At 39.6% G+C, this 27323-nt stretch overlaps 1 protein-coding gene across 1 annotated transcript; it reads right to left on the bottom strand.

Annotated features, from left to right (window-relative positions):
• Positions 1 to 129: 129 nt before the first annotated feature.
• ercc8 (excision repair cross-complementation group 8) lies at positions 130 to 26865 on the bottom strand. The gene is made up of 12 exons (XM_060932302.1): positions 26491 to 26865; positions 23804 to 23899; positions 20465 to 20566; positions 20125 to 20248; positions 16306 to 16387; positions 13420 to 13488; positions 9726 to 9792; positions 6681 to 6784; positions 6202 to 6326; positions 2302 to 2499; positions 1883 to 1969; positions 130 to 1708 (listed from the first exon to the last, which is right to left on the bottom strand). Exons 1-12 carry the CDS (start codon positions 26565 to 26567, stop codon positions 1646 to 1648), a joined length of 1194 nt encoding a protein of 397 aa, XP_060788285.1. The 5' UTR covers positions 26568 to 26865; the 3' UTR covers positions 130 to 1645.
• Between the last annotated feature and the right edge of the window lie 458 nt (positions 26866 to 27323).

Here is a 27323-nt window from a genome sequence, read left to right as displayed (position 1 = left end):
TGCAGTCATTTGTTTTTTGAAACAATTTATCATGGTTTTTTTTTTTCTTGGTAGCCAAAGACCCTGTAAAAATTGACTTGTTTCATAAACATTATGTACAATACTATTTGCACAGAAACACACAGAGGATGGATGGGTAGATGTTTTTATTTTTATTTCATTGTATCACACACTTCAACCAATACCATATAGCTGGGTGAAATGTGCTGCTTCTCCTATTTGATAGATTAAAGACTTAAGTTTACAATACAAAAAATATTTTTTCCAAGCGCTCAAAATTTTATTTTCCCCATAATAAGCTTGAAGCTTGTATAGAATTGTATGTAGCTTAAAAAAAACAGACAAAACAAAGAAATTCACAATAAACTGGTCACTTAGAACAGTGACAGCATTATCACTGTTAATATTGAGCACTGAATAAGCACTAGTCAGGCATACAGTCGAAATAAGAATATTACGTGTACATTACGTCGACCATTTTTTCTTTAGTACAATTAGAAATACAGTACTTCCATTTATTGGCAATTAAAATAAATGTATGCACATAAAGACTTAAAAAAATGTCATATTTAAGTTGAATGGAAATGATGAACCTTGCAGTCTACTGTACATGTAGGTCAAAGGCTTCTTTGAGAACATTCGCAGTAGTTTGTTGCATCAGGCCACGCCATGTAAATGAAGATGGTGGGTGAAGATAAACTTTCTGACCACACTTGCTGACAAGCACTGCTGTAATATTCACAGAAAGCAGCGCCACCCAAATTTGAAACCGGTTGTTTAGCTCCAGATCAAATTTTAACACGTCTGATCTCTATGTATCTATGGCTTGCATATTTGCTTCCTGAGTAGCAAATACTCAATCCCGGAAGACATATGATTCTAAACTTTGTGTCCTGTGGGACCCAACAAAAGATTTGCAGAATCTGGAGCTGAGATATGAAGCGCTGAAATGGGATTAGTCAAATGGTATGCGAGATCTTTCTCTGGAATGGGTGGGGCTGATAAAAAGGTTTGCAGGAGTGGGCGGGATTAATCAACATTAAGTAGGAGAGGATGGGATTGGTCAAGCACATCTGCAGGAATGGACAGCACTAATCAAACGTTTAGTGGAAATAAAAAATGACTCCGACGTTCTGTAGGAGTTAGAAAGGATTAGTCAAAAGTGTATCTGGCAGTCAAAGGAATTGGTAAAACGTTCTGCAATAGCAGGCAGGATTAGTCAAGAGTGTGTGCGGGAGCAGGTGGGCTTAGTCAAACTTTATGTGGAAATGGGTGATATTTTTCAATGCCTCTGTGGGAAGGGTTGGTCAGACAGACATTCTATGGGAGTGAATTGGATTGGTGAATATTTTTGCAGGAGTTGGTGGGATTGGTCCAACTTTCTGTGGACTACTGGGATGAGTCAGAATTCCTTAAGAAGTGTGTGGGAACGGGATTAAAAATGGCCCCATGCACACCTCTAAATCCAAGTTTGTCATGTTCAAACCGAACCCAAAGTATCTTAGGAGTGTAGAGGTCTGGGATCTGTCTGTTAGGCTGGTAAGTGGAAGTTGGCACTGCAGTTAAGAACCATTGATCAGGTAAAGAAACAAGACCTCTAAGGTATAATCATATCACAATGCTGTAAGAGCTGCAATTGGCTCAATCAATCTTCATCGCTGCTCCAGGCATCTTCAAAAACAGAATTAACTGCAGCTTGGGCTCCACCCTGTGAAGGTTTTGCATTAGGTGAGCGTTTTGTTCATTATGTAAAAAATTAAACAGTATGTAACCATACCGGTTTTTAAGCAGAACAGGTAGAGCTGGATGAAAACATTTGAGAAACCCTAAAGAATCCCTTGTTTAAAAATGGGTTTGGCCTTTCATTTGTAAGCCTCCATACCCTTTTCTGCTCATCCTCAATGTCAGGTTGATGCAACACAGGAACCCACGCCAAGATGTTACAGTCCTTCCCACCACTGTAGACCTCCTAAGAACACAACAGGAATGGAGTATTAATAAAACAATGGACAAAAAAATTTTTATTCTCTTTTCTTCCTGGTCTGAGTTTGGTCGTAATGCCTTGGAGACAATCTGTGACTGAGACTGTACCAGTTTGGATTCCATGGGAAAAGAGGGACACTGGTGTAAGAGGTGGAGCTCGTTATCCTGAAGTTAAACCCAATGACACAGAATTAAATAATAGACCAAAACAAGGGTGGTGGATGTGAGATCAACCCACTACTTGCAGCACACCACATTTCTCATGTGTCTTAATCAGTACACAAAAGGTCCTTCATGCCTGAAAGTAGCTCAGATTACCTGATAGTCTGGGTGGAACTCACAGCAGTCGACGTTATTGTAATGACCCCTTAACGTCGTCACTAGCTGTCCTGTGTAAAGGCTGTACACTGCAATTGAGCTGCCGCATGGCACAAACACAAACTCCAGACTGCAGCCTCTTGACACAGTGAACTTCACACCTTTCCGGCTTTCATTAACCACCTTCCCATAATTTACCTGGGGAAAAAAAAAAAAATACAAGAATACTTGGGGTTTCTCAACATACAGCTGTAGATAAAACAGATTTGCTGCTTATATGACAATAATAAAGTACTATATTTTTTTTAAATACAAAAAATATAACCCCAATTCCAAAAAAGTTGGGACACTAAAACAAATAATAAAAACAGAATGTGAAGATTTGCAAATCATGGAAACCCTATATTTCACTGAAAATAGTACAAAGACAACATATCTAATGTTGAAACTGAGAAATTTTACTGTTTTTTTTTTTTTAAATGTATGCTCATTTTGAATTTGATGTCAGCAACACATTTCAGAAAACTTGGGACGAGGCAACAAAAGACTAAAAAATTTGTGTAATCAAAACAACAACAACAACAACTACAACAAAAAACCTTAATTTGGTTAATTGGTAACAGGTCAGTAACATGATTGGGTATACAAAGAGCATCTCGGAGAGGCGGAGTCTCTCAGAAGTAAAGAATGGGGAGGGGTTCACTGCTCTGTGAAAGACTGTGGGCAAACGGTGCAACAATTTAAGAATAACGTTCCTCAATGTAAAACTTCAAAGAATCTGGGGATCACATCATCTACGTATGTTACATGATATCATTAAAAGATTCAGAGAATCTGGAAACGTATCTGTATGCAAGAGACAAGGCGGAAGACTGACACTGGATGCCTGTGATCTTCAGGCCGTCAGGCGACACTGCATTAAAAGCAGACATGTGTCTGTCGTGGAAATCACTGTATGGGCTCAGGAACACTTCAGAAAACCATCGTCTGTGAAAACAGCTCATTACTGCATCCACAAATGCAAGTTAAAACCAGATATAAACAATATCCAGAAATACCGCCACCTTCTCTGGGCCTGAGCTCTTTTACAATGGACTGAAAGCATCATTAATGCTGAATGATATATACATATTTCAGAGCAATATGCTGATAACCAGACAAAAATTTTTCAGGGAAGGCCTTCATTCTTTCAGCAAGACAATGCCAAACCACTTTCTGCACATATTAAAACTGCATGGCTCCATAGTAAAAGAGTCCGGGTGCTAAACTGGCCTGCCTGCAGTCCAGACCTGTCTCCCGTTTAAAACATTTGGTGCATTAGAACTGTTGAGTAACTCAACTGTTACTGAAATTGTATCTCAGGCAAGAACAGGACAACATACCTCCTTCAAAACTACAGCAATTGGTCTCCTCAGTTCCCAAACGTTTACAGTGTTGTTAAAAGTAGAGGTGATGCAACACAGTGTTAAACATGCCCCCATCCCAACTTTTTTGAAACATATTGCTGACATCAAATTCAAAATGAGCATAAATTTTTCAAAAAACAATAAAATCTCAATTTCAACATTTGACATGTTGTCTTTGTACTATTTTCAATGAAATATAGGGTTTCCATGACTTGCAAATTATCACATTCTGTTTTTATTTACAGTTTACACAGCATCCCAACTTTTTTGGAATTGGGGTTGGACATAAACGAAACACTAACTCCGTGCAAATGCTATAGCAATGAATGTTAGTGTCCATTTCACTAGGTTCGATGTGTGACAAGTAATGAAGGACATTGATGATTGTATGAAATCTGTTTCATGTATATCCTGTAAAAGTCATTATATTAGCAACTGGACAGAATGAGTCACTACCAGTACCAGTCAAAAGTTTGGACACCCTTACTCATTCATAGGTTTTTCTGAAGACATTAAAACCTATGAAATACTGTAATGTATGGAACATATGAAATTATGTGGTGAACAACAAAAGTGTCAAGCCAAAATACCTTTCATATTTTCAATTCTTCAAAGTTGCCAGCATTTCCCTCGATGATGCTTTGCACACTATTGGCATTACCTTAACCAGCTTCATGGGGTAGTCACCTGGAATGCTTTTCAGTTAACAGGTGTGCCTTGTCAGAAGTTAATTGGTGCAATTTCTTGCCTTCTAAATGCGTTTGAGAACAAACAGTAAATAATAAAAATACTGTAACTAGCCCTATTCCACAACTGTAGTAATCCATATTATATCAAGAACCGCTCAACTAAGTAAAGAGGAACGACAGCCATCATTACTTTAAGACGTGAAGTGTCTTTTAATTAATAAAAATAAAGAAAAAACATTTAATTATAAGATGTGTCCAAACCTTTGAGTGGTACTATGTGTCTCCATTTTCTTCCTCACAAGTCGATTTTGTTTACCCCATACCATTTTAACTGATCTTGATGAACACTTCACTCCACTTGTTCTTTCTACTACTTTTAGCCACAGGAAACATTTCATGATCTGACATTTCCCACCCACTATGCGCTGAATAATGACACATCTTACATGAATTCATATCTGTCCCACCGTAATGTATTGTATTTCCAAATACAGCATCTTCATGTAATCACAGTTCTCTAAAAATGAATTACAACAATAGATTGCACACACACAGTTGTAAAAATCACTCTCTTCAAGAGAAGTTGTTTGACATATATGGCAATTTCTCATCTCATCTCATCTCATTATCTCTAGCTGCTTTATCCTGTTCTACAGGGTCGGAGGCAAGCTGGAGCCTATCCCAGCTGACTACGGGCGAGAGGCAGGGTACACCCTGGACAAGTCGCCAGGTCATCACAGGGCTGGCACATAGACACAGACAACCATTCACACTCACATTCACACCTACGGTCAATTTAGAATCACCAGTTAACCTAACCTGCATGTCTTTGGACTGTGGGGGAAACCGGAGCACCCGGAGGAAACCCATGCAGACATGGGGAGAACATGCAAACTCTGCACAGAAAGGCCCTCGCCGGCCACGGGGCTCGAACCCGGACCTTCTTGCTGTGAGGCGACAGCGCTAACCACTACACTACACCACCATGCCGCCTAGTGTGGAATGTGTAGGATTTATTAAAGTCCACCGATTTTGTAGCGCATGCTCGTGCACGAACAACTAGTTTTACACACGCTCTGATCAATCAGACCCGAGGTGTTTACAAACTGTTCACAAATGACACAGAGTTTCCCAGAAGCGTCACTGCACAAAGACAATTCCTATATGATTAAGTGAGCAACACCATGAAATCGCTCTTTACCAGTTAAGCTGATCTAAACTTGGAAAAAAAAAAAAAATGATGATTTGTAAACCAGGCTATGAATGTGCAGCCTTGAATAAACCTTCAGTGCTGTTTAAAAAAAAATAAAAATCCAGCTTTGGTGTGTGAGTGTGTTCTCTAATATCTTCCAGAATTGCATGAGTGTCAGTTTCAGATTCTCAGTTTAAATATACATTTTAAACACACGTATCAGTAATACTGCCCATTCTTGCTATATACAGGGGACTGCAAAAGTAGGTATACAGTAAGGATTATTCCAGTATTACCAGTATTATAATAGCAGTGCTAGGTTTCATTTAATACTAACGTTTTGTGCGAATGGTTTGTTTTTCATTACTGTATATTTAATGCTTCATCGTCAGGATACAATGCTGATTGTGAACCTTTGTCTATTTCTATCCCAGAAAAGATATGCTCTCAGAAGAATGAGAAACTCTTTGCCTTTGATGTGTTTTACGTGAGGAATGAAGGTGCGACATCGCCCTTTCTCGTGCAAACTCTGACACATGGCAGTCGAAATGAAATGAAAGTTCTGCCTGAGGAAAGCGTAAACATTTTTGTTGCCTACAGTTCTGCTCCTTACCAGTGTGTTGTGACCCGTGGCACTGTTCCACAGGCGCATGCGGTTGTCTGTGCCTGTGGTCAGGAGGTAAAGGCCATCGTCAGTGAAGCACAAACCGTTCACACGGCCATTATGGGCGGTGTTCACTGAGGAGAGAACAATTTTGAGTATATGATTTGTGGTAAATTAAGGTGAATTCATATTCACGTTCATATTCCATTGCCTTTCATTTAAATCATAGCAAGATATGACTTAAGGTAATACTTAAGAGGAGCGCTCATTTCACTAAGGTTATCATCAGAAAGAATAAAACCGTGCGAATATATTATTCACATTATTGCATGAAAGTCATAGTGTATACATATGATCTTCGGCTTAATGCCACATTCCTGTGTCAAACCTATAGCTGTACCATCATTCATTCTTTCCTCAACCTCATCTTCAGTAGCCACTTTACAACCAGATGTATAGTCAACTAAAGCTGTCCTGACTGAGCCTACCTGCTTCAGACGAGGCTTTGGACTTGTCCCCGTTGTACTGATCTAAAGTAAAGAGGCTTCCTGCAGCTCGCCGCACGTCCCACATACGCACCCTGCCATCAGTGCTGAGACCGCACAAACAATGAATCAGTTATTTCATATTATTTTATCATCAATATCTCAAACAAGATATGAATGTGATGCAACAATTCTGTTTTATTCTCCAAAGGATATCTTCATCATCTGATCATTTTTATTAAGTAAAATGTAAAATCAGTTTCTCCTGCAGTCCCACAGTGACAAAGGTTGATGCCACGATTGCTAAATTGTTTTTCAGGCAAGTGAGACTCTGCCATGACCCCAATGGACTAATTAGATATTCTCATTAGCCTGAAAGCAAGTGAGCTCCTTAACCACTACACACTCTCGAGGTGCTCTAAAGTCAGAGTTTAGCATCAATAAAGCTCCAATTGACCTTTTAGTCACAATCACAAACTTGTAAAGACATTTCATATTTATGCAAAGGCATAGGTACACATTTTGACAGAGATCACTGATCATATGAATGGACACTTAGAGTTTGTGTTCGTGACTGTTGGTTCTCATGCAAAGAGCTGTGTGTACAGTGGGGCAAAAAAGTATTTAGTCAGTCACCAATTGTGCAAGTTCTCCCACTTAAAAAGATGAGAGAGGCCTGTAATTTTCATCATAGGTACACTTCAACTATGAGAGACAGAATGGGGGGAAAGAATCCAGGAAATCACATTGTAGGATTTTTAATGAATTAATTGGTAAATTCCTCGGTAAAATAAGTATTTTGTCACCTACAAACAAGCAAGATTTCTGGCTCTCACAGACCTCACGAACTTCTTCAAGAAGCTCCTCTGCCCTCCACTCGTTACCTGTATTAATGGCACCTGTTTGAACTCGTTATCAGTATAAAAGACACCTGTCCACAACCTCAAACAGTCACACTCCAAACTCCACTATGGCCAAGACCAAAGAGCTGTCAAAGGACACCAGAAACAAAATTGTAGACCTGCACCAGGCTGGGAAGACTGAATCTGCAATAGGTAAGCAGCTTGGTGTGAAGAAATCAACTGTGGGAGCAATTATTAGAAAATGGAAAACATACAAGACCACTGATAATCTCCCTCGATCTGGGGCTCCACGCAAGATCTCACCCCGTGGGGTCAAAATGATCACAAGAACGGTGAGCAAAAATCCCAGAACCACACGGGGGGACCTAGTGAATGACCTGCAGAGAGCTGGGACCAAAGTAACAAAGGCTACCATCAGTAACACACTACGCCGCCAGGGACTCAAATCCTGCAGTGCCAGACGTGTCCCCCTGCTTAAGCCAGTACATGTCCAGGCCCGTCTGAAGTTTGCTAGAGAGCATTTGGATGATCCAGAAGAGGATTGGGAGAATGTCATATCTCATCTCATCTCATTATCTCTAGCCGCTTTATCCTTCTACAGGGTCGCAGGCAAGCTGGAGCCTATCCCAGCTGACTACGGGCGAAAGGCGGGGTACACCCTGGACAAGTCGCCAGGTCATCACAGGGCTGACACATAGACACAGACAACTATTCACACTCACACCTACGGTCAATTTAGAGTCACCAGTTAACCTAACCTGCATGTCTTTGGACTGTGGGGGAAACCGGAGCACCCGGAGGAAACCCACGCGGACACGGGGAGAACATGCAAACTCTGCACAGAAAGGCCCTCGCCGGCCACGGGGATCGAACCCGGACCTTCTTGCTGTGAGGCGACAGCGCTAACCACTACACCACCGTGCCGCCAGAATGTCATATGGTCAGATGAAAACAAAATAGAACTTTTTGGTAAAAACTCAACTTGTCGTGTTTGGAGGAGAAAGAATGCTGAGTTGCATCCAAAGAACACCATACCTACTGTGAAGCATGGGGGTGGAAACATCATGCTTTGGGGCTGTTTTTCTGCAAAGGGACCAGGACGACTGATCCGTGTAAAGGAAAGAATGAATGGGGCCATGTATCGTGAGATTTTGAGTGAAAACCTTCTATCAGCAAGGGCATTGAAGATGAAACGTGGCTGGGTCTTTCAGCATGACAATGATCCCAAACACACCGCCTGGGCAATGAAGGAGTGGCTTCGTAAGAAGCATTTCAAGGTCCTGGAGTGGCCTAGCCAGTCTCCGGATCTCAACCCCATAGAAAATCTTTGGAGGGAGTTGAAAGTCCGTGTTGCCCAGCGACAGCCCCAAAACATCACTGCTCTAGAGGAGATCTGCATGGAGGAATGGGCCAAAATACCAGCAACAGTGTGTGAAAACCTTGTGAAGACTCACAGAAAATGTTTGACCTCTGTCATTGCCAACAAAGGGTATATAACAAAGTATTGAGATGAACTTTTGTTATTGACCAAATACTTATTTTCCAGGTGGCACGGTGGTGTAGTGGTTAGCGCTGTCGCCTCACAGCAAGAAGGTTCGGGTTTGAGCCCCATGGCCGGCGAGGGCCTTTCTGTGTGGAGTTTGCATGTTCTCCCCGTGTCCACGTGGGTTTCCTCTGGGTGCTCTGGTTTCCCCCACAGTCCAAAGACATGCAGGTTAGGTTAACTGGTGACTCTAAATTGACCGTAGGTGTGAATGTGAGTGTGAATGGTTGTCTGTGTCTATGTGTCAGCCCTGTGATGACCTGGTGACTTGTCCAGGGTGTACCCCGCCTTTCGCCCGTAGTCAGCTGGGATAGGCTCCAGCTTGCCTGCGACCCTGTAGAAGGATAAAGCGACTAGAGATAATGAGATGAGACTTATTTTCCACCATAATTTGCAAATAAATTCTTTAAAAATCAGACAATGTGATTTTTCTGGATTTTTTTTCTCATTTTGTCTCTCATAGTTGAGGTATACCTATGATGAAAATTACAGGCCTCTCTCATCTTTTTAAGTGGGAGAATTTGCACAATTGGTGACTGACTAAATACTTTTTTGCCCCACTGTATATGTGTGTGTGCAAACGCCCAGATACAGAGTCTTACAGAAATCAGACGTATGCGTTTTGAGTGACAGTTTGCGTACCTAGCAGTGGCCAGGATGTGCTCGTAGCGCGGGGACCATCGGACAGAGAGAATCTCTCCTCTGTGACCTGAGCACATACAAACCTTAAACTCAGACACAACTCAGAAGAGATCTATTGTATATGTTTCTTCATCATTTTATAACAACATGGTGCTTGGTGGCTGCTTCTTTTGAAAAACTCAATCAAGTAATTAATCTATCCTTTGTGTGCTAGGCAAATAATAATAATAAAAAATCATCATTTCTTTTCTGAAACAGAAAAATGTAAATGGTTGAAAGAAAGCTCTGTTCCCTAAATGTTTACTCTTTGAGACTATTAACTCTTCCATTAGGAATTTGGCAAGGCAAGTTTATTTATATAGCACATTTCATACACAGTGGCAGTTCAATGTGCTTTACAGAGGTAAAGGCAAAACAGTAAACAATAGAAAATAAAATTACATAAAGGGGGAAGAAGAGAGAAAAAAAATAAGAATTAAACAATAGTAGAAATAAAATGAAGTAAAAGTTCAGCAAAAAACAGCAGAATAAAATGGAATAAAAGTTAAGTAAAGTTTAAAACATGCAAAGGTGATGATATTTATCTGTTAGCAGAAAGCATCTGAAAACAGCTTGGTCTTTAGTCTAGATTTGAAGCTGCCAACAGCAGGAGCATTTTTGATGTCCTCTGGGAGTTGGTTCCATAGCTGTACTGCATAGTAGCTAAAAGCTGCTTCACCACACTTTGTTTTAACAACAGGTTTTAATAGTAAATTTTGCTGCTGCGATCTGGTAGATCTGATTGGGTTAGGCCGCTGCAACATATCAGAGAGGTAATTGGGCCCTGTACCATTTAGAGATTTGTACACCAGCAGCAATGCTTTAAAGTCAATTCTGTAGCTTACTGGAAGCCAGTGAAGGGACCTTAGAATTGGAGTAATGTGCTCTGTTCTCTTTGTTCGTGTGAGAACCCTAGCCGCTGCATTTTGAATCACCTGAAGTCGTTTGATGGTCTTTTTTGGCAGGCCTGTGAAAAGGCCATTGCAGTAATCAACCCTACTAGAGATGAAGGCATGTATTAGTTTTTCCAGATCATTTTTTGACACAAGTCCTCTTAGTTTGGAAATGTTGTTTAGATGATAAAATGCCGATTTAGTGATTGCTTTCATGTGACTGTCAAAGTTTAGCTCGCTGTCAATGAAAACACCAAGATTTTTAACCATATCTTTTGTTTTAATCCCTTTTGTGTCAAGAATAGTGGTAATCCTGAGTCTTTCATCTTTTTTCCCCAAATAGAATTACTTCTGTTTTATCTGTGTTCAGCTGAAGAAAATTTTGTGACATCCAGTTGTTGATTTGGTCGATACACTGGTAGAGACATTCAAGGGGGGCATAATCATTAGGTGATAGAGCAAAATAAATTTGGGTGTCATCTGCATAGCAGTGATACAAAATTGAGTTGTTCTTGATAATTTGTCCAAGTGGGAGCATATAAAGGTTGAATAGTAATGGTCCAAGGATCGACCCCTGGGGGACACCACAGGTCAAGGACATTGATGTTGAGGTACAATTTCCCATGGTAACAAAGAAGCTTCTAAGTATGGTTTTAACCAATTGATAACTTTACCAGTCAACCCAACCCAGTGTTCAAGTCGATATAGCAGTATGTTGTGATCAACAGTATCAAAAGCTGCACTGAGGTCCGGTAACACCAGGACCGATGTTTTGCCTGCATCAGTATTAAGACGTATGTCATTTATAACTTTAATCAGCGCTGTTTCAGTGCTGTGATTGGCAAGATGACAACATTATTCATTCTGAATAGCCAGTGTCTGCAGTATATTAATATGACCTTGTTGGACATTAAATAAATTTTATTTATTTATAAATTATAATAATATATTTATCCATAGGATGGCACGGTAGTGTAGTGGTTAGCGCTGTCGCCTCACAGCAAGAAGGTCCGGGTTCGAGCCCCGTGGCCGGCGAGGGCCTTTCTGTGCGGAGTTTGCATGTTCTCCCCGTGTCCGCATGGGTTTCCTCCGGGTGCTCCGGTTTCCCCCACAGTCCAAAGACATGCAGGTTAGGTTAACTGGTGACTCTAAATTGACCGTAGGTGTGAATGTGAGTGTGAATGGTTGTCTGTGTGTCAGCCCTGTGATGACCTGGCGACTTGTCCAGGGTATACCCCGCCTTTCACCCATAGTCAGCTGGGATAGGCTCCAGCTTGCCTGCGACCCTGTAGAACAGGATAAAGCGGCTAGAGATAATGAGATATTCATCCATCTTCGGTCAGTGTTTTATCTTGGTCAAGGTTGTAGTGGATCTGGAGCCGATCCAAGAAACAAGGTGTGAGGAAGGAGTACACTCTGGATGGGATGTTGAAACCCAGTACACCATGCGCACACACACACACTTTCACACACATTCACGTCTTGGAGAAATTTAGTCTAGCCAATCCACATGCCAGCATGTTTTTGTAAGGAGGAAGGAAACCGGAGAACCCAGATAAAACCCAATTAGACATGGGGAGAACATTCTGAAATATATTATATTATAATACAATACATACAGGACACTTTTTGGATGGAATAAAAACGTGTTCTATTCCCTTCTAGCGGGTTTCATTCATTTGGTTTGATAGCATGCAATATTGTTACCATATTGCTTATCTTACGTGTATTACGTTACTCTCCCCAATGGAGAATGAGCGTGCAATATTGTTACAATATTGCACGTTGTCAAGACAACACAACGCCACACGTCGGAGATATAAAACATCCGCACTAGCGAGCGACAGTGACAATTTCTAAATAAACATGGCCACCAGGTTTGCTTCGTTAAAAACGGAAGATTTTGAGAATTTTCGCTGCCAGGTCCGTTGTGTGTCGCTGTCTATGCTGATTTGAAAAGTAATTAAGTAAATTATGTAGGGAAATGAATACTTGCGTATGAGTGAAAAATACTGTGGCGAGTGTGCATGGAAGAATAGTCCAGAGATAGAAATTTTAGTTTCTCGGTCGTTAGCCTGTACTATGAGCTCTCGGTAGCACTGGCTTGACTGCGCTAGCGTTGGCCTTCACTAACACTACTGATGGACACCAGCTGGAAGGTAACTGGACTGCTGCACTAACATCACCGAGTTGCGGGTAAGCTCGCGTTGGCCTTTGCTAATGCTACTGCTCAATGCTACACAGGCTAGAAGGTAAGTGGTCTGCCACACTAACAGCACCGAGTCCCGGGTAAGCTCACGTTGGCCTTCACCAACACGACTGCTCAATACTACACCGGCTGGAAGGTAACTGGACTGCCTCGCTAACAGCACCAAGTCGCGGGTAAGCTTTCGTTGGCCTTCGAGAATGCTGATATGAAGAGTGTGTATGTATGATAATACTGGCTGGCGTTTTTTGTGGTCTATACTCATCTTCGACTCATTCAATATCATGCTAGCTGAATAGAATATATTTGATATACCACTCAACGTCAGCCAATATTATTTAAATAGACAGTCATTTTTCTTGTTTTCCTTGTTAAAACTTAGCTATATAAATCTAGATAACTTGAAAAATTAGATAAATTAGATAATGTGGCCTTTTAAAAAAATATTGTATTGGCCCTCATGACACGTTTCTGTCATTGGAAAGTTGTCTTCAAGTATTGATTAATCTTCAGTAACTGCTCTAGCCTGGTCAGGGTCACAGAGTGCACTACTCACCCTGCAGGATGTGGCTGCGAGAACCAGACTTCAAATCACACAGCTGAACTTTAGTATCTGTGGTACCAACTGAGACATAAAGCACAAATGGAGACTTTTAAAACAGAGTAATAATAACAGAAAAAAAGGCTACAAAATCCTTTAAAATCCAAATGAGCGATTGGTAAAGTTTTAGGCACATCCTATACAACGGATGGGCTCTCTGTGTTCACTAAGGTGACTCTGTTCAATCTTTTACTCTGGAATTAAATCATACCAGGATAAACTGACACTTAGCTAAAATTTTAAAACAGACAAAAAAGTCAAACATTTAACTGGCTTCCTGTCTTGAAAATGAGCAATAATGAATATATAAAATAACTAACATACAGTGGTGCTTGAAAGTTTGTGAACCCTTTAGAATTTTCTATATTTCTGCATAAATATGACCGAAAACATCATCAGATTTTCACATAAGTCCTAAAAGTAGATAAAGAGAACCCAGTTAAACAAATGAGACAAAAATATTATACTTGGTCATTTATTTATTGAGGAAAATGATCCAATATTACATATCTGTGAGTGGCAAAAGTATGTGAACCTCTAGGATTAGCAGTTAATTTGAAGGTGAAATTAGAGTCAGGTGTTTTCAATCAATGGGATGACAATCAGGTGCGAGCGGGCACCCTGTTTTATTTAAAGAACAGGGATCTATCAAAGTCTGATCTTCACAACACATGTTTGTGGAAGTGTATCATGGCACGAACAAAGGAGATTTCTGAGGACCTCAGAAAAAGCGTTGTTGATGCTCATCAGGCTGGAAAAGGTTACAAAACCATCTCTAAAGAGTTTGGACTCCACCAATCCACAGTCAGACAGATTGCGTACAAATGGGGGAAATTCAAGACCATTGTTACCCTCACCAGGAGTGGTCCACCAACAAAGATCACTCCAAGAGCAAGGCGTGTAATAGTCGGTGAGGTCACAAAGGACCCCAGAGTAACTTCTAAGCAGCTGAAGGCCTCTCTCACATTGGCTAATGTTAATGTTCATGAGTCCACCATCAGGAGAACACTGAACAACAAATGGTGTCCATGGCAGGGTTGCAAGGAGAAAGCCACTGCTCTCCAAAAAGAACATTGCTGCTCATCTGCAGTTTGCTAAAGATCACATGGACAAGCCAGAAGGCGATTGGGAAAATGTTTTGTGTACGGATGAGACCAAAATAGAACTTTTTGGTTTAAATGAGAAATGTTATGTTTGTAGAAAGGAAAACGCTGCATTCCACAATAAGAACCTTATCCCATCTGTGAAACATGGTGGTGGTAGTATCATGGTTTGGGCCTGTTTTGCTGTGTATGGGCCAGGACGGCTTGCCATCATTGATGGAACAATGAATTCTGAATTATACCAGCAAATTCTAAAGGAAAATGTCAGGACATCTGTCCATGAACTGAATCTCAAGAGAAGATGGGTCATGCAGCAAGACAATGACCCTAAGCACACAATAGTTCTACCAAAGAATGGTTAAAGAAGAATAAAGTTAATGTTTTGGAATGGCCAAGTCAAAGTCCTGACCTTAATCCAATCAAAATGTTGTGGAAGGACCTGAAGCGAGCAGTTCATGTGAGGAAACCCACCAACATCCCAGAGTTGAAGCTGTTCTGTACGGAGGAATGGGCTAAAATTCCTCCAAGCCGGTGTGCAGGACTGATCAACAGTTACCGCAAACGTTTAGTTGCAGTTATTGCTGCACAAGGTCGTCACACCAGATACTGAAAGCAATGGTTCACATACTTTTGCCACTCACAGATATGTAATATTGGATCATTTTCCTCAATAAATAAATGACCAAGTATAATTTTTTTGTCTCATTTGTTTAACTGGGTTCTCTTTATCTACTTTTAGGACTTGTGTGAAAATCTGATGTTGTTTTTGGTCATATTTATGCAGAAATATAGAAAATTCTAAAGGGTTCACAAACTTTCAAGCACCACTGTATACAGTGAATGTGTTTAGAGCATAAACTTATGGGGACACTGATTTTTCTCTCTCTCTTTCTTTCAATTGATTTTCGTGCAATTTTTCTGTAAAATATTGGTTTCAAAATTATTGGCACCCTCACCTTAATAAGAACAGTTTCAAAGATGACAATTCGTTTGCATTTATTTATACATCTTGTGGTAACACAATATTAAGCCTCTCAGTTTTGAAAGAATCATTTTAATTCGAGGAAATAATAGTAAATAGTTCCTTCAATTGTTTCAGTCAATAGTTCAAGTCAAATCAAATCTTACTGGCCACACACCCACACAGTACGACGTGAAGCGAAATGCCTTTTATGACTGTTTGGTGACATAAAACAGAATTCGCATATGAATAGAATTTACTTATATAGAAAAATACAAAAGATAGACTGCAACTGTTATTGTATACAATATTTTTTGGTCGATTCTTAAAAGGGTGCCAATATTTATGAAAGACTACATATTCTGCATTTACAGCTATAATTTTGCAACTAAACACCTACAAGAACAAGAAGGTTCATTTAATTCCTTGACTAATCCAGTTTGCTGAGGAGACAACAGAAATGTGAGCAGATGATTGTTAAATATAAAATTTAAGCACAGGGATTTTTCTTTCCTCAGTGTTTATATTTCTCAGTATTTCTAAAATACAGAAAAGTATGAAGGGTGAAAAGGTGAAAAATGTCTGGTTGTGACTGAGTGGAGTGACAATGCGGTGTTCGTGAGAAGAGTGTAAAGAGATGTCGAGATAATAAGAGACTGAGAGCCATCCAGTGATAGAATGATAAACAGGTTTGCAGGAATTTCTGACTTCTATATCAGCTTTAGGAGGGACGCCTGATCCTGAGTCCCTCCACAGGAAACTACTGAATTAACACACCTGCTATAAGACTATGTTTCCTGGCAATAGGAGACATGTGGTGGCAGTAGACATTCCCGTCAAACTGGAACACATCAGCTGGCTAAACAAACAAACAAACAAACAAACAAACATTCACAAAATACAAACTGTAATATCTTGCTTTAGGAAACACATCCTTAGTTTACAATTACATTAATGATACTACAAGACTTATATCAGAGCTGTGATCATCATCTGATCCCCCAAACTGATCCGATCTCACTGTAACCGAGTTGACACACCATTCTGATGACGGTCATTTCAGTAAAGAATAAAACATGACGGCGCATGCTCTTAATAATGATGATGATGATGATGTGGCTGTGCAGTGCAGCCCCGAGTTGTGGTTATTTTCCAATAACAGCACGTGTCGTTATTAAAATCTAAATTTCATATAGGACAGAATGATGGAAAACGATATAAACAGGTGATCTGAATTACAACCGGCATTGCTGGAACCAAATAATAAACACCTTCTGATAATGGGTTTGAAAACACCTGGACGATAGTAATAATTTGTATTTGACGAGTGCGTCCCTACTATATGCTTTAAAAAAAAAAAAAACAGGATGAATGAAACTAGTTTTGGAAACAAGCATCGGGGGAAAAAATCAAAAGCATGAATATGTTTCTGTCTTTTTGTCAGCTTTAGTCAGAATCAAGTTTATTGCCAAGTACGTTCTCACATACAAGGAATTTGTGTTGGTGGTTGGTGCTTGAACAGTTAAAATAGAAGAATTTAGCAAAGACTAAAACAAGATCAACTGTGAGCTACTGCTTACTTATGTATCCCCCCCCGCTCTCGCTTATATCAGAATGCAAGCAATTGAAGGAATAGGACACTTATCAATGTTGACTTTAACAAATAGTTAACCCTGAAACAAGTAAGTAAAGAGCAGTGTCTCTCCCCGGGGATTTCAAATAGCGTCCTGGTAAACCATCATTTTGAAATAGCATTTTGCTTCTTGAAATAGTGTCAAAATCCACCCTATATGTTTCGTAAATACATTCAGTTGGTAAACAGGAAGTCAATGTGCGACAGACCTGAAAACGGTATACACAGTATACAGTGGCGGCTCCTGAATTTTTTTTCAGGGGGGGCAATTTTCCCCCGTTATGTCTACACGGACCGTAAATGTCCACAGGACTGAAGTAAATTGACCTAGGTAGCAAATCAATTGGCCGAACTTGTTTTTGCCTGGTAAATTCAGATATCAATATTAGACAATATCTCTTCTTTCCACTAGGTGGCAACACTAAACAAGTTAAAGGTGGCAAACTAAGGTAGCCTAGTAAACTAGACCCACCCGCCTAGCGCCAAAAATATTTTTGCCTACGAGTGGCAAATATTCACATTTAGTCTGGCTTGCCAGGCTAAAACTAAGGAAGATTCATTGTGAAGCCTTCAAAGCAAAACATTTGGCATCACAATCAATTAATATTACATTACTCATTTATTTTCTCATATTATTCCAGTATTCTATAATAAGTAGACACAAATTCTTAATTATAAACATATTCTAATTTCTTCAATTCTAAAGAATGCAATTAAAGTGGCAGGATAGAAATCCAAAACAAGTGTTTATTTAAGTTTTGAAAAAGATGAAGAAAAGCATAACCATCAAACAAACATGTGCAGCTTATGTGTTTTTTTATATGGAATTGCACCATTTTAACAACAAATAATTCTAAATAAATTCTGCAGTTTTTTTTCCCAAGAATTCCTCCAGAAAGCCATGCCTTAAAAGGAAATTTAAAGTATTACAAGCATGTCAATGAACACAAAAGGCTTTAGTTATTTAGCTATACACACACAAGGTTACACAAGGTTTTGTAGTCAGTGCAACTTGGCTTAACAAGTTGGAAAAAAGGTAAGGTGCTGTTGGCTCCAATGAACACATACTGTACAATATATAAAAACTGAAAATATGCTTAATTTACACCAAGTCAGAGAGAACTTGAGGCTACTGAAATATTCCAAGCATGGCAATGTTAAACTGCCATTGGTAAAACAAAAACATGGCAATGTTAAACTGCCATTGGTAAAACAAACAAACACACACACACACACACACACACACACACACACACACAAAAACAACTTTTGCCTAGTAAATTCAAATATCAGATATCACTGTACCGTCTGCTGTGCTACTTCCAGGGTGGAAGAGAACGCAAGGGTAGCAAAAAAGAGCATTGACTACATCACAGCCAGCTAGCCAAGTTTTCCGGTGGTACCAGTTCTTGTTAAAACCTCTTGAGTTGGTCTTCTCCCCCTTCGTAGACACTTGCTTGATGTTTAAATTCGGTCTAGGAGGTCCTAGCTGTTTGATTGCCGTTTTCTCCTCATTGGCACGACGACTAAAGGGAACTTCTTTCAGAGACGCTATCGTATTGTTGCACTCAACACTCGCCGCCATCTTCATAGAATGTTCACACATTTCCTGCGCAAGTTGCGTTTTCCAGCCCAAAATTATGTTCAAAACCCGCCAAAATGCACTTAAAACCAATCTGGCAACACTTGCGCGGCGCAACAGGCGTATGACGTAAGCACGCTGCTTGTGCGAGCACATAAAACCTAATAGAAAATGCATTGGAAGCAGGATTTTCGGAAAAAACGTACGTACCATTAGTGTCAATGGGAGATTTTGGGGCAAATCTGAACCTGACAGAAATCGCCCCAAAAGGGCGTGGCTACACCAGGCGCGAGCTTAGCCTGATTGGACAATGACATTACTGTTGGTAGTAGGAGTAGATTAAAAAAAAAAAAATCTCCCTCCCTGTTTGGGAGTGCGTCGCCCAAATCGCCCCTATTAACGAGCCGCCAGTGACGGTATAGAACCCCAATCTGAAGCTCAGTACCAAATATCAAGCAGTTGTGATTTGTAGTTGCTGAGAAAAGTGTTATGAAAATTTTGTACATCCACCCTATATGCTTCACAAATACATTAAGTCGGTACACAGGAAGTCAATGTGCGACAGACCTGAAAACGGTATACACGGTATAGAACCCCAAGCTGAAGCTCGGTACCAAATATCAGGCAGTTGTGATTTGTAGTTGCTGAGAAAAGTGTTACGAAAATTTTGTAAATCCACCCTATATGCTTCATAAGTACATTAAGTCGGTACACAGGAAGTCAATGTGCGACAGACCTGAAAACGGTATACACGGTATAGAACCCCAAGCTGAAGCTCAGTACCAAATATCAAGCAGTTGTGATTTGTAGTTGCTGAGAAAAGTGTTACGAACATTTTGTACATCCACCCTATAATGCTTCGTAAATACATTAAGTTGGTACACAGGAAGTCGATCTGCAACAGACCTGAAAATGGTACACATGGTATAGAACCCCAAGCTGAAGTTTGGTACCAAGTGGCTATGATCTGTTGCTGCTGAGAAAAAGGGTGTTTCGGACAGATGGAGATGCGGTCGGACAGAGGTAAACCAGTATACGCACGCCCCCCCCCCGGAGCGGGGGTATAAATAATAAATAGCTATATACATAGAATAAAAAATAGAAGAATCTGAAATATACAAATTTGAAAAGTGGACATAATTTAAGGGGTATGTGCATGAGTTGTTGAAGCCCAAGCTGTACAGTATGTCACGAATGCGCAAAAATAATGTAATAAAAATGAATGCAAATGTACCGACCAAACCCTACTAGCTTCATTATGCACAAACTTTTGAGAAGCGAAATTTGATAAGTGACATATGGCATATCAATAAGGCAGAATATTTAGCCTGCAAAACTGTTTCAGATGACAGACTGTAAGACATAAAAAGACCAAACACACCTTGAGTGTTTCTGTATCCCAAACTTTCATGCTTTTGTCAAATGAGCTGGATACAAATATGCCAGTGTCGTAAGGATACCACTGAACCGTCTCCACGCTGAACTTGTGCACATGACGATTTGACCTGAACAGAAACATTTATAATATTATGTAATTCATTTCAAGATATTTTGTCATAGAGTGAAAGCACTTCATCAGAGTCCATGCACTTCAAATATTCCACTTTAATGTAAGAGCTGGCCTTTAACCCATGATTGAACTGGTGCGCATGAAACTGTATGTGATTTAGAAGGACACTGCCACCTAGTGATCAATGGGGACATAATACACAGTTTCTTACCTGCCTACAGTGCAAACTGCTTTACAAGTGTAATTTGACTTCTTGCTGCTGTTTTCCAGGTCATAGATCACAATTACGCCATCTGAACCCCCTGATAACATGCTGCAAAACAAAAAAAATTATATGTAGCTCAATCAAATGATATACACAAAGATCTGTATATCATTATTTATTCATGCATGTTCAGTAACCACTTTATCCTGTTCAGTGTCACAGTGGATATGGAGTTTATCTCTCATACACAGGGTACAAAGCAGTAAAGCAAACTGCATATGATGCTCATACATCACAGGGTTGTCTATCATTACATAATGACATATTTATTCATTATTGCAAGACATGGTTTGTCATATCATTAAGAGCTCAGTTTAAGACAGTTGTACGGACAGTACAAACTATGTACAACAAGGTCTTGGTTATTGTCATAGGTTACAATTAATTTAAGGCAAGGCAAGTTTATTTATATAGCACATTTCATACACAATGGCAGTTCAATGTGCTTTACAGAAGTAAAAACAAAAACAGTAAACAATAGAGAAATAAAATTACATAAAATAATTTACATAAAATAATTTATTTTTATTCTAAAACAAGTCATTAAAAGAATTAAAAGAAAATAAGAATTAAACAATAGTAAAAATAAAATAATAAAATGAAGTAGTAGTTCAAATAAGATGAGAAAGAAAGAAGAAGAAGAAGAAGAAGAAGAAGAAGAAGAAGAAAAAAAGAATAAAATAGGATAAAGTTAAAGTAAATTTAAAACATGCAGAGAAGTAAAGATTATAAAGAATGTAAAGAAGGCAATATTAATTATTTAACAGAAAGCATCTGAAAACAGCTTGGTCTTTAACCTAGATTTGAAGCTGCCAACAGCAGGAGCATTTTTAATGTCCTCTGGCAGTTGGTTCCATAGCTGTACTGCATAGTAGCTAAAAGCTGCTTCACCACACTTTGTTTTAACAACAGGTTTTAATAGTAAATTTTGCTGCTGCGATCTGGTAGATCTGATTGGGTTAGGCCGCTGCAACATATCAGAGAGGTAACTGGGCCCTGTACCATTTAGAGATTTGTACACCAGCAGCAATGCTTTAAAGTCAATTCTGTAGCTTACTGGAAGCCAGTGAAGGGACCTTAGAATTGGAGTAATGTGCTCTGTTCTTTTTGTTCGTGTGAGAACCCTAGCCGCTGCATTTTGAACCAGCTGAAGTCGTTTGATGGTCTTTTTTGGCAGGCCTGTGAAAAGGCCATTGCAGTAATCAACCCTACTAGAGATGAAGGCATGTATTAGTTTTTCCAGATCATTTTTTGACACAAGTCCTCTTAGTTTGGAAATGTTTTTTAGGTGATAAAATGCCGTTTTAGTGATTGCTTTCATGTGACTGTCAAAGTTTAGCTCGCTGTCAATGAAAACACCAAGATTTTTAACCATTTCTTTAGTTTTAATCCCTTTTGTGTCAAGAATAGTGGTAATCCTGAGTCTTTCATCTTTTTTTCCAAATAGAATTACTTCTGTTTTATCTGTGTTCAGCTGAAGAAAATTTTGTGACATCCAGCTATTGATTTGATCGATACACTGGTAGAGACATTCAAGGGGGGCATAATCATTAGGTGATAGAGCAAAATAAATTTGGGTATCATCTGCATAGCAGTGATACAAAATTGAATTTTTATTGATAATTTGCCCAAGTGGGAGCATATAAAATTTAGTTCTCTATTTTCCAATTCTGTTCCACTGCAAATGAGTGTAACATAAGAATGGGGAGACTTGGGACAGTTTGTATTCCCATTAATTAATTTCAACCAATCAGGTTTTCGATTACATCAGAAGTTAGATGTTGCCCTTTAGAGTAACCTACTTACTTTGGAGCCACAAGTATGTACCTGAGAGTTAGCATATATAGTATTATTTATTAAACTTAAATTCAGGGGAAAACATTTAGGAGAAAGGAGGGCATCAAGTTATGGAATCAATTTTGTGCCAAAATGTTCATACAATACTTTTGAAATATCAAACAAAAACGACAAATCAAAATACAAAAAAAAAGTCAATTTTTTTAAACTGACAAACAAATTATTCATGTAATCGTGCAAAATATCAGTCTATTACTCTTCAGAAACCTTTTATTTTTGTTCCGCGTCTTTCTCAGTTTTGTTTGACGTAATTTATTTTGGTTGCGATTCCAGCTTTCTCGTTTGCGCTCCCTGACTTTTTGCTTGCAGTTTTGGCACAAACTTCACGTGTGGGTGGGCTGTCCAGGAATGCATTCCCATTGGGTAACTTGTGTTTGACTGACAGCTACGCTCAGCCATTCCCTACTCGGATTCTGGCGGACTGTTTGACGAGTGACCGATCCATTGACGGTAAACAAGGATCGAGTGGACTTCAGTGGCGACTATGATATTGAATTAATTCAACAAAGTGTAAGTACAGGACAAATGTGTTGTATGTGTTGCAGTAGTACACATTATGCAGGTGTTTCGTGGCAAGTCAAATGTTAGACTTAGCTCCACTACCCAATATAATAGCTGTCTTGCTAACGTTAAACACGCCTGCATAATGTGTACACCCTGGACAAGTCACATTCACGGTCAATTAAGAGCCAACAATTAACCTAACCTGCATGTTTCTGCCGGAGGAAACCCATGCAGAAACAGGGAGAACATGCAAACTCCACACAGAAAGACCCTCGTTGGCTACTGGGCTCGAACCCAGAACCTTCTTGCTGTGAGGCGACAGTGCTAACCACTACACCACTGTGCCACCCAAGACAGTTCATGGTGCAGGTTTTTTCTTGTGGTTTACAAATATAAAATTGTTTAAATTTTTTGCTAAAAATGTGGTCATGTGGATTACGCTTATTTCATTCCTTCTTGAGAATGCAATTGTTTGGTCTCGTCAGGTTTTGGGTAAACTGACATTTTTTGATCGCTGTACCAGCATTGTGTGTTCATATGTTACAAGTTTTGATAAGAAATAAAAATTAAACGTAGGATTAATTAGACATTTTTGTTCCATGTCCCCCTACGAAAAATATTGACAGAAAAAGTGAAGTCTGAAGCCCAGTATACGTGACAAGCTGAGAAACTAACATTGAGGTAAGCTAGTATAGTAAATACTCTCTAGTGTAATATGAATGTGACGCTACCTGCAAAGAATTTCACACAATCTACAGAAGCTGAAAACTTGTCCCAAGTCTCCCCACAGTCCCCTAAAGACAATGGATGGATGGTCTCACAGTGTAGAAACTATCACCCTGACCATTCAAATGGGTGATTTTGGATCGACCTACAATATGTATGAGCATAAAATTCTCTTTTAAGTAAGAAAACATGACTTACTATCTCCCTTCAATCACTTCAATATCAATACAGTTCACTCCGTTCCCATGAATCTGTTCCACATTTCTGTCATGATTTAACTCCAAACTCAGCACCCTGCAAACACAGCAAGGCTTATATCAGCATCATCACAGTAATGTCAGCTTAGCACTAGTTACAGTGCTCAGCGTAAATGAGTACACCCCCTTTGAAAAGTAACATTTTAAACAATATCTCAATGAACACAAACAATTTCCAAAATGTTGACAAGACAAAGTTTAATATAACATCTGTTTAACTTATAACGTGAAAGTAAGGTTAATAATATAACTTAGATTACACATTTTTTCAGTTTTACTCAAATTAGGGTGGTGCAAAAATGAGTACACCCCACAACAAAAACTACTCCATCTAGTACTTTGTATGGCCTCCATGATTTTTAATGACAGCACCACGTCTTCTAGGCATGGAACGAACAAGTTGGCGACATTTTGCAACATCGATCTTTTTCCATTCTTCAACAATGACCTCTTTGAGTGACTGGATGCTGGATGGAGAGTGATGCTCAACTTGTCTCTTCAGAATTCCCCAAAGAAAATAATTTCTTTACACCACAAAGGTGAAGGCTACAAGAAGATCAGCAAAGCTTTACTTATCAGTCAGAATACTGTAGCAAAAGTGGTACAAAAATTTAAGAAAGATGGAACTGCAACCATCTCACAGAGACGTCCAGGTCGTCCACGGAAGTTAACACCTCGACAGAAGCGTCTTCTCATGAGAAGGGTTGAAGAAAATCGGCATGCAAGTTCAATGCAGTTATCTAAAGAAGTAGAAAGCCAAACTGGGGTGACTATTTCCCATGACACAATCCGGTGTACACTGCAGAGGAATGGCATGCATGGATGCCGTCCACGAAAGAAGCCTTTCCTAAAGCCGAGGCACAAAAAAGCCTGCCTAGAGTTTGCCAGGGCCCATGCTGACAAAGATGAAGACTACTGGGACGCTATACTCTGGAGTCATGAGACCAAGATAAATGTTTTTGGAACTGATGGCTTCAAAACTGTATGGCGTCGCAAAGGTGAGCATACATGTCAACCTATACGGAATGTCCGTATTTTATACGGATTTGATTCAATAAACGTAGTATATGGGCGTATAAATAAAGTTATACGGATTCTTTAAAAAAACTTCAATATTTATTTAGAGCTATAATCAATTCCCACGATGAACAAACGTACTGTACACCACAGACAGCCAGTAAAGAGTCTTATGAAATCGCGCCTTATCTTGTGGTAGCGAGACTTCGTTCCACTTTTGATCATGCGCGCACCGCATTGCGAGAATCCCGCCAACCGTGAAGTCATAGACATATAAACATAGACGCCGCCTTCTGCGTAGAATCATACGTCATCCTCGCCGCCATATTGGATGTGGCAAAGTGGAGATTCTTCAACCGTCTCTGGTATGGCATCTAGACAGTAGCCGAGAATAAAGATGCCTCATTCATGTGCTGCGTTTAACTGTACCAACAGGTTTACCGTCCAAACGAGATCACATGGGATTACCTTTCACAGGTGAGATTGGAAAAATACTTTTCATTGTATTTGGTCATTATAACGTAATTTTACGAACAGATTTTCCTGACTTTGTGGCTAATATGAAGTCTCGCGCATAATAGTCGCTTGGTGAAACCTGTCTCTAAACAACGAAGTATTTCCTTCGTAACTACGCTGATAACACTTTGTGTTTTTGTCAAACATTGGAGCTTTGTATTCATTCTGAAGGTTTATTGTTATTAATATTGAATAAAAAGTAACTGGGATACATCATTGTTAATTATCATTCAAATTTTAGGTAAATTATTTTAATTTGCATCTTATAAGGATTTTATAAGGGAAATACAGATTTTGGAGGTTGGTTATACAGGTTTGATTGACCAAAGGTTGACATGGGTGAGGAATACAAAGAAAAATGCATGGTGCCTACAGTGAAACATGGTGGTGGCTGTGTCCTTATGTGGGGCTGCATGAGTGCTGCTGGTGTCGGGGAGCTGTATTTCATTGATGGCATCATGAATTCACAGATGTATTGCTCTATACTGAAAGAGAAGATGCTACCATCACTCCGTGCCCTTGGTCGTTGTGCACTTTTCCAACATGACTAAACACACATCTAAGGCCACTGTTGGATTTCTGAAGGAGAACAGGGTGAAAGTGATTCAGTGGCCAAGTATGTCTCCTGATCTGAACCCAGTCGAACACCTATGGGGAATTCTGAAGAGACAAGTTGAGCATCACTCTCCATCCAGCATCCAGTCACTAAAAGAGGTCATTGTTGAAGAATGGAAAAAGATTGATGTTGCAAAATGTCGCCAACTTGTTCATTCCATGCCTAGAAGACTTGGTGCTGTCATTAAAAATCATGGAGGCCATACAAAGTACTACATGTAGCAGTTTTTGTTGTGGGGTGTACTAATTTTTGCACCACCCTAATTTGAGTAAAACTGAAAAAAATGTGTAATCTAAGTTATATTATTAACCTTACTTTCACGTTATAAGTTAAACAGATGTTATATTAAACTTTGTCTTGCCAACATTTTGGAAATTGTTTGTGTTCACTGAGATATTGTTTAAAATGTTACTTTTCAAAGGGGGTGTACTCATTTACGCTCAGCACTGTGTATAAGTTGGTAATAAAACTCTTTATACCTTCTTGTCGATTCTGCTCGTCTCAAACGCACAGGATCGTCCACACCTGTTTGTCTGGCTGCAAGAAAGCTCAACATGCTCACAAATCTCTACATGTAGGATCAATATTAATGTTTATAAACTATAGACCTGTTATAACTATTAACTAGCTAACTGATTAATCATCATCATCATCATCTCAATAACTCGTGACTGTTAACCCAATATTCAAGCCGTTTTCTAGTCTGTAGCATACTGCTTGAAATATTGTCCGCAATCGTAATATCTGAAACATCCCCGACTAAAAGAATAATAATTTTTTTCCCATTGTCGCAATCTTGTGAGTAGAAGCTGCTATGTTGTTGTAACGTCAGTCAATAACGTAGATAGAACACCACTGAGCTCTATGTAAAATCTGGAGAGCTCATAGGCTTGTCAGAGTGAAGCCAGCTGGTCGCCATCTTACCACTCCCATCGCGGAGCGGAACTGTCATTTAGACCACAGGAAGCCACACAAAATCGGACAACTTATTTATGTGGTTAATGAGAAAAAAATGCCTGTGTGTGCAGCAGTGAACTGTTCAAATCGTCAAGTCAAAGGTTGTGGACGGACATTTCATCTGTGAGTATTGATATATATATATCCATCCAGTGGTGTAGTGGTTAGCACTGTTGCCTCACAGCAAGAAGGTCTTGGGTTCGAGCCCTGTGGCCAGCAAGGGCCTTTCTGTGTGGAGTTTGCATGCTCTCCCCGTGTCTGTGTGGGTTTCCTCCAGGTGCTCCGGTTTCCCCCACAGTCCAAAGACATGCAGCTTAGGCTAATCGATGGTTCTAAATTGACCATGAGTGTGAAT

The sequence above is a fragment of the Neoarius graeffei genome, chromosome 10 (assembly GCF_027579695.1).
Source record: "Neoarius graeffei isolate fNeoGra1 chromosome 10, fNeoGra1.pri, whole genome shotgun sequence".
NCBI lineage: Eukaryota > Metazoa > Chordata > Actinopteri > Siluriformes > Ariidae > Neoarius > Neoarius graeffei.
Note: the sequence above shows the minus strand (reverse complement) of the source record. Positions and strands in the feature narration are given on the sequence as shown.

Bases quoted from the DNA above. Each gene is read 5' to 3' on its own strand.
- ercc8 (XM_060932302.1), bottom strand. From the start codon at position 26,567: ATGTTGAGCTTTCTTGCAGCCAGACAAACAGGTGTGGACGATCCTGTG. The intron at 9,793-13,419 runs GTGAGTAGTGCA...GTATGTGCTCAG, and splicing joins TCGCAGCCACATCCTGCAGG to GTCACAGAGGAGAGATTCTC. The intron at 1,970-2,301 runs GTAATCTGAGCT...TTGTGTTCTTAG, and splicing joins AGTTCCACCCAGACTATCAG to GAGGTCTACAGTGGTGGGAA.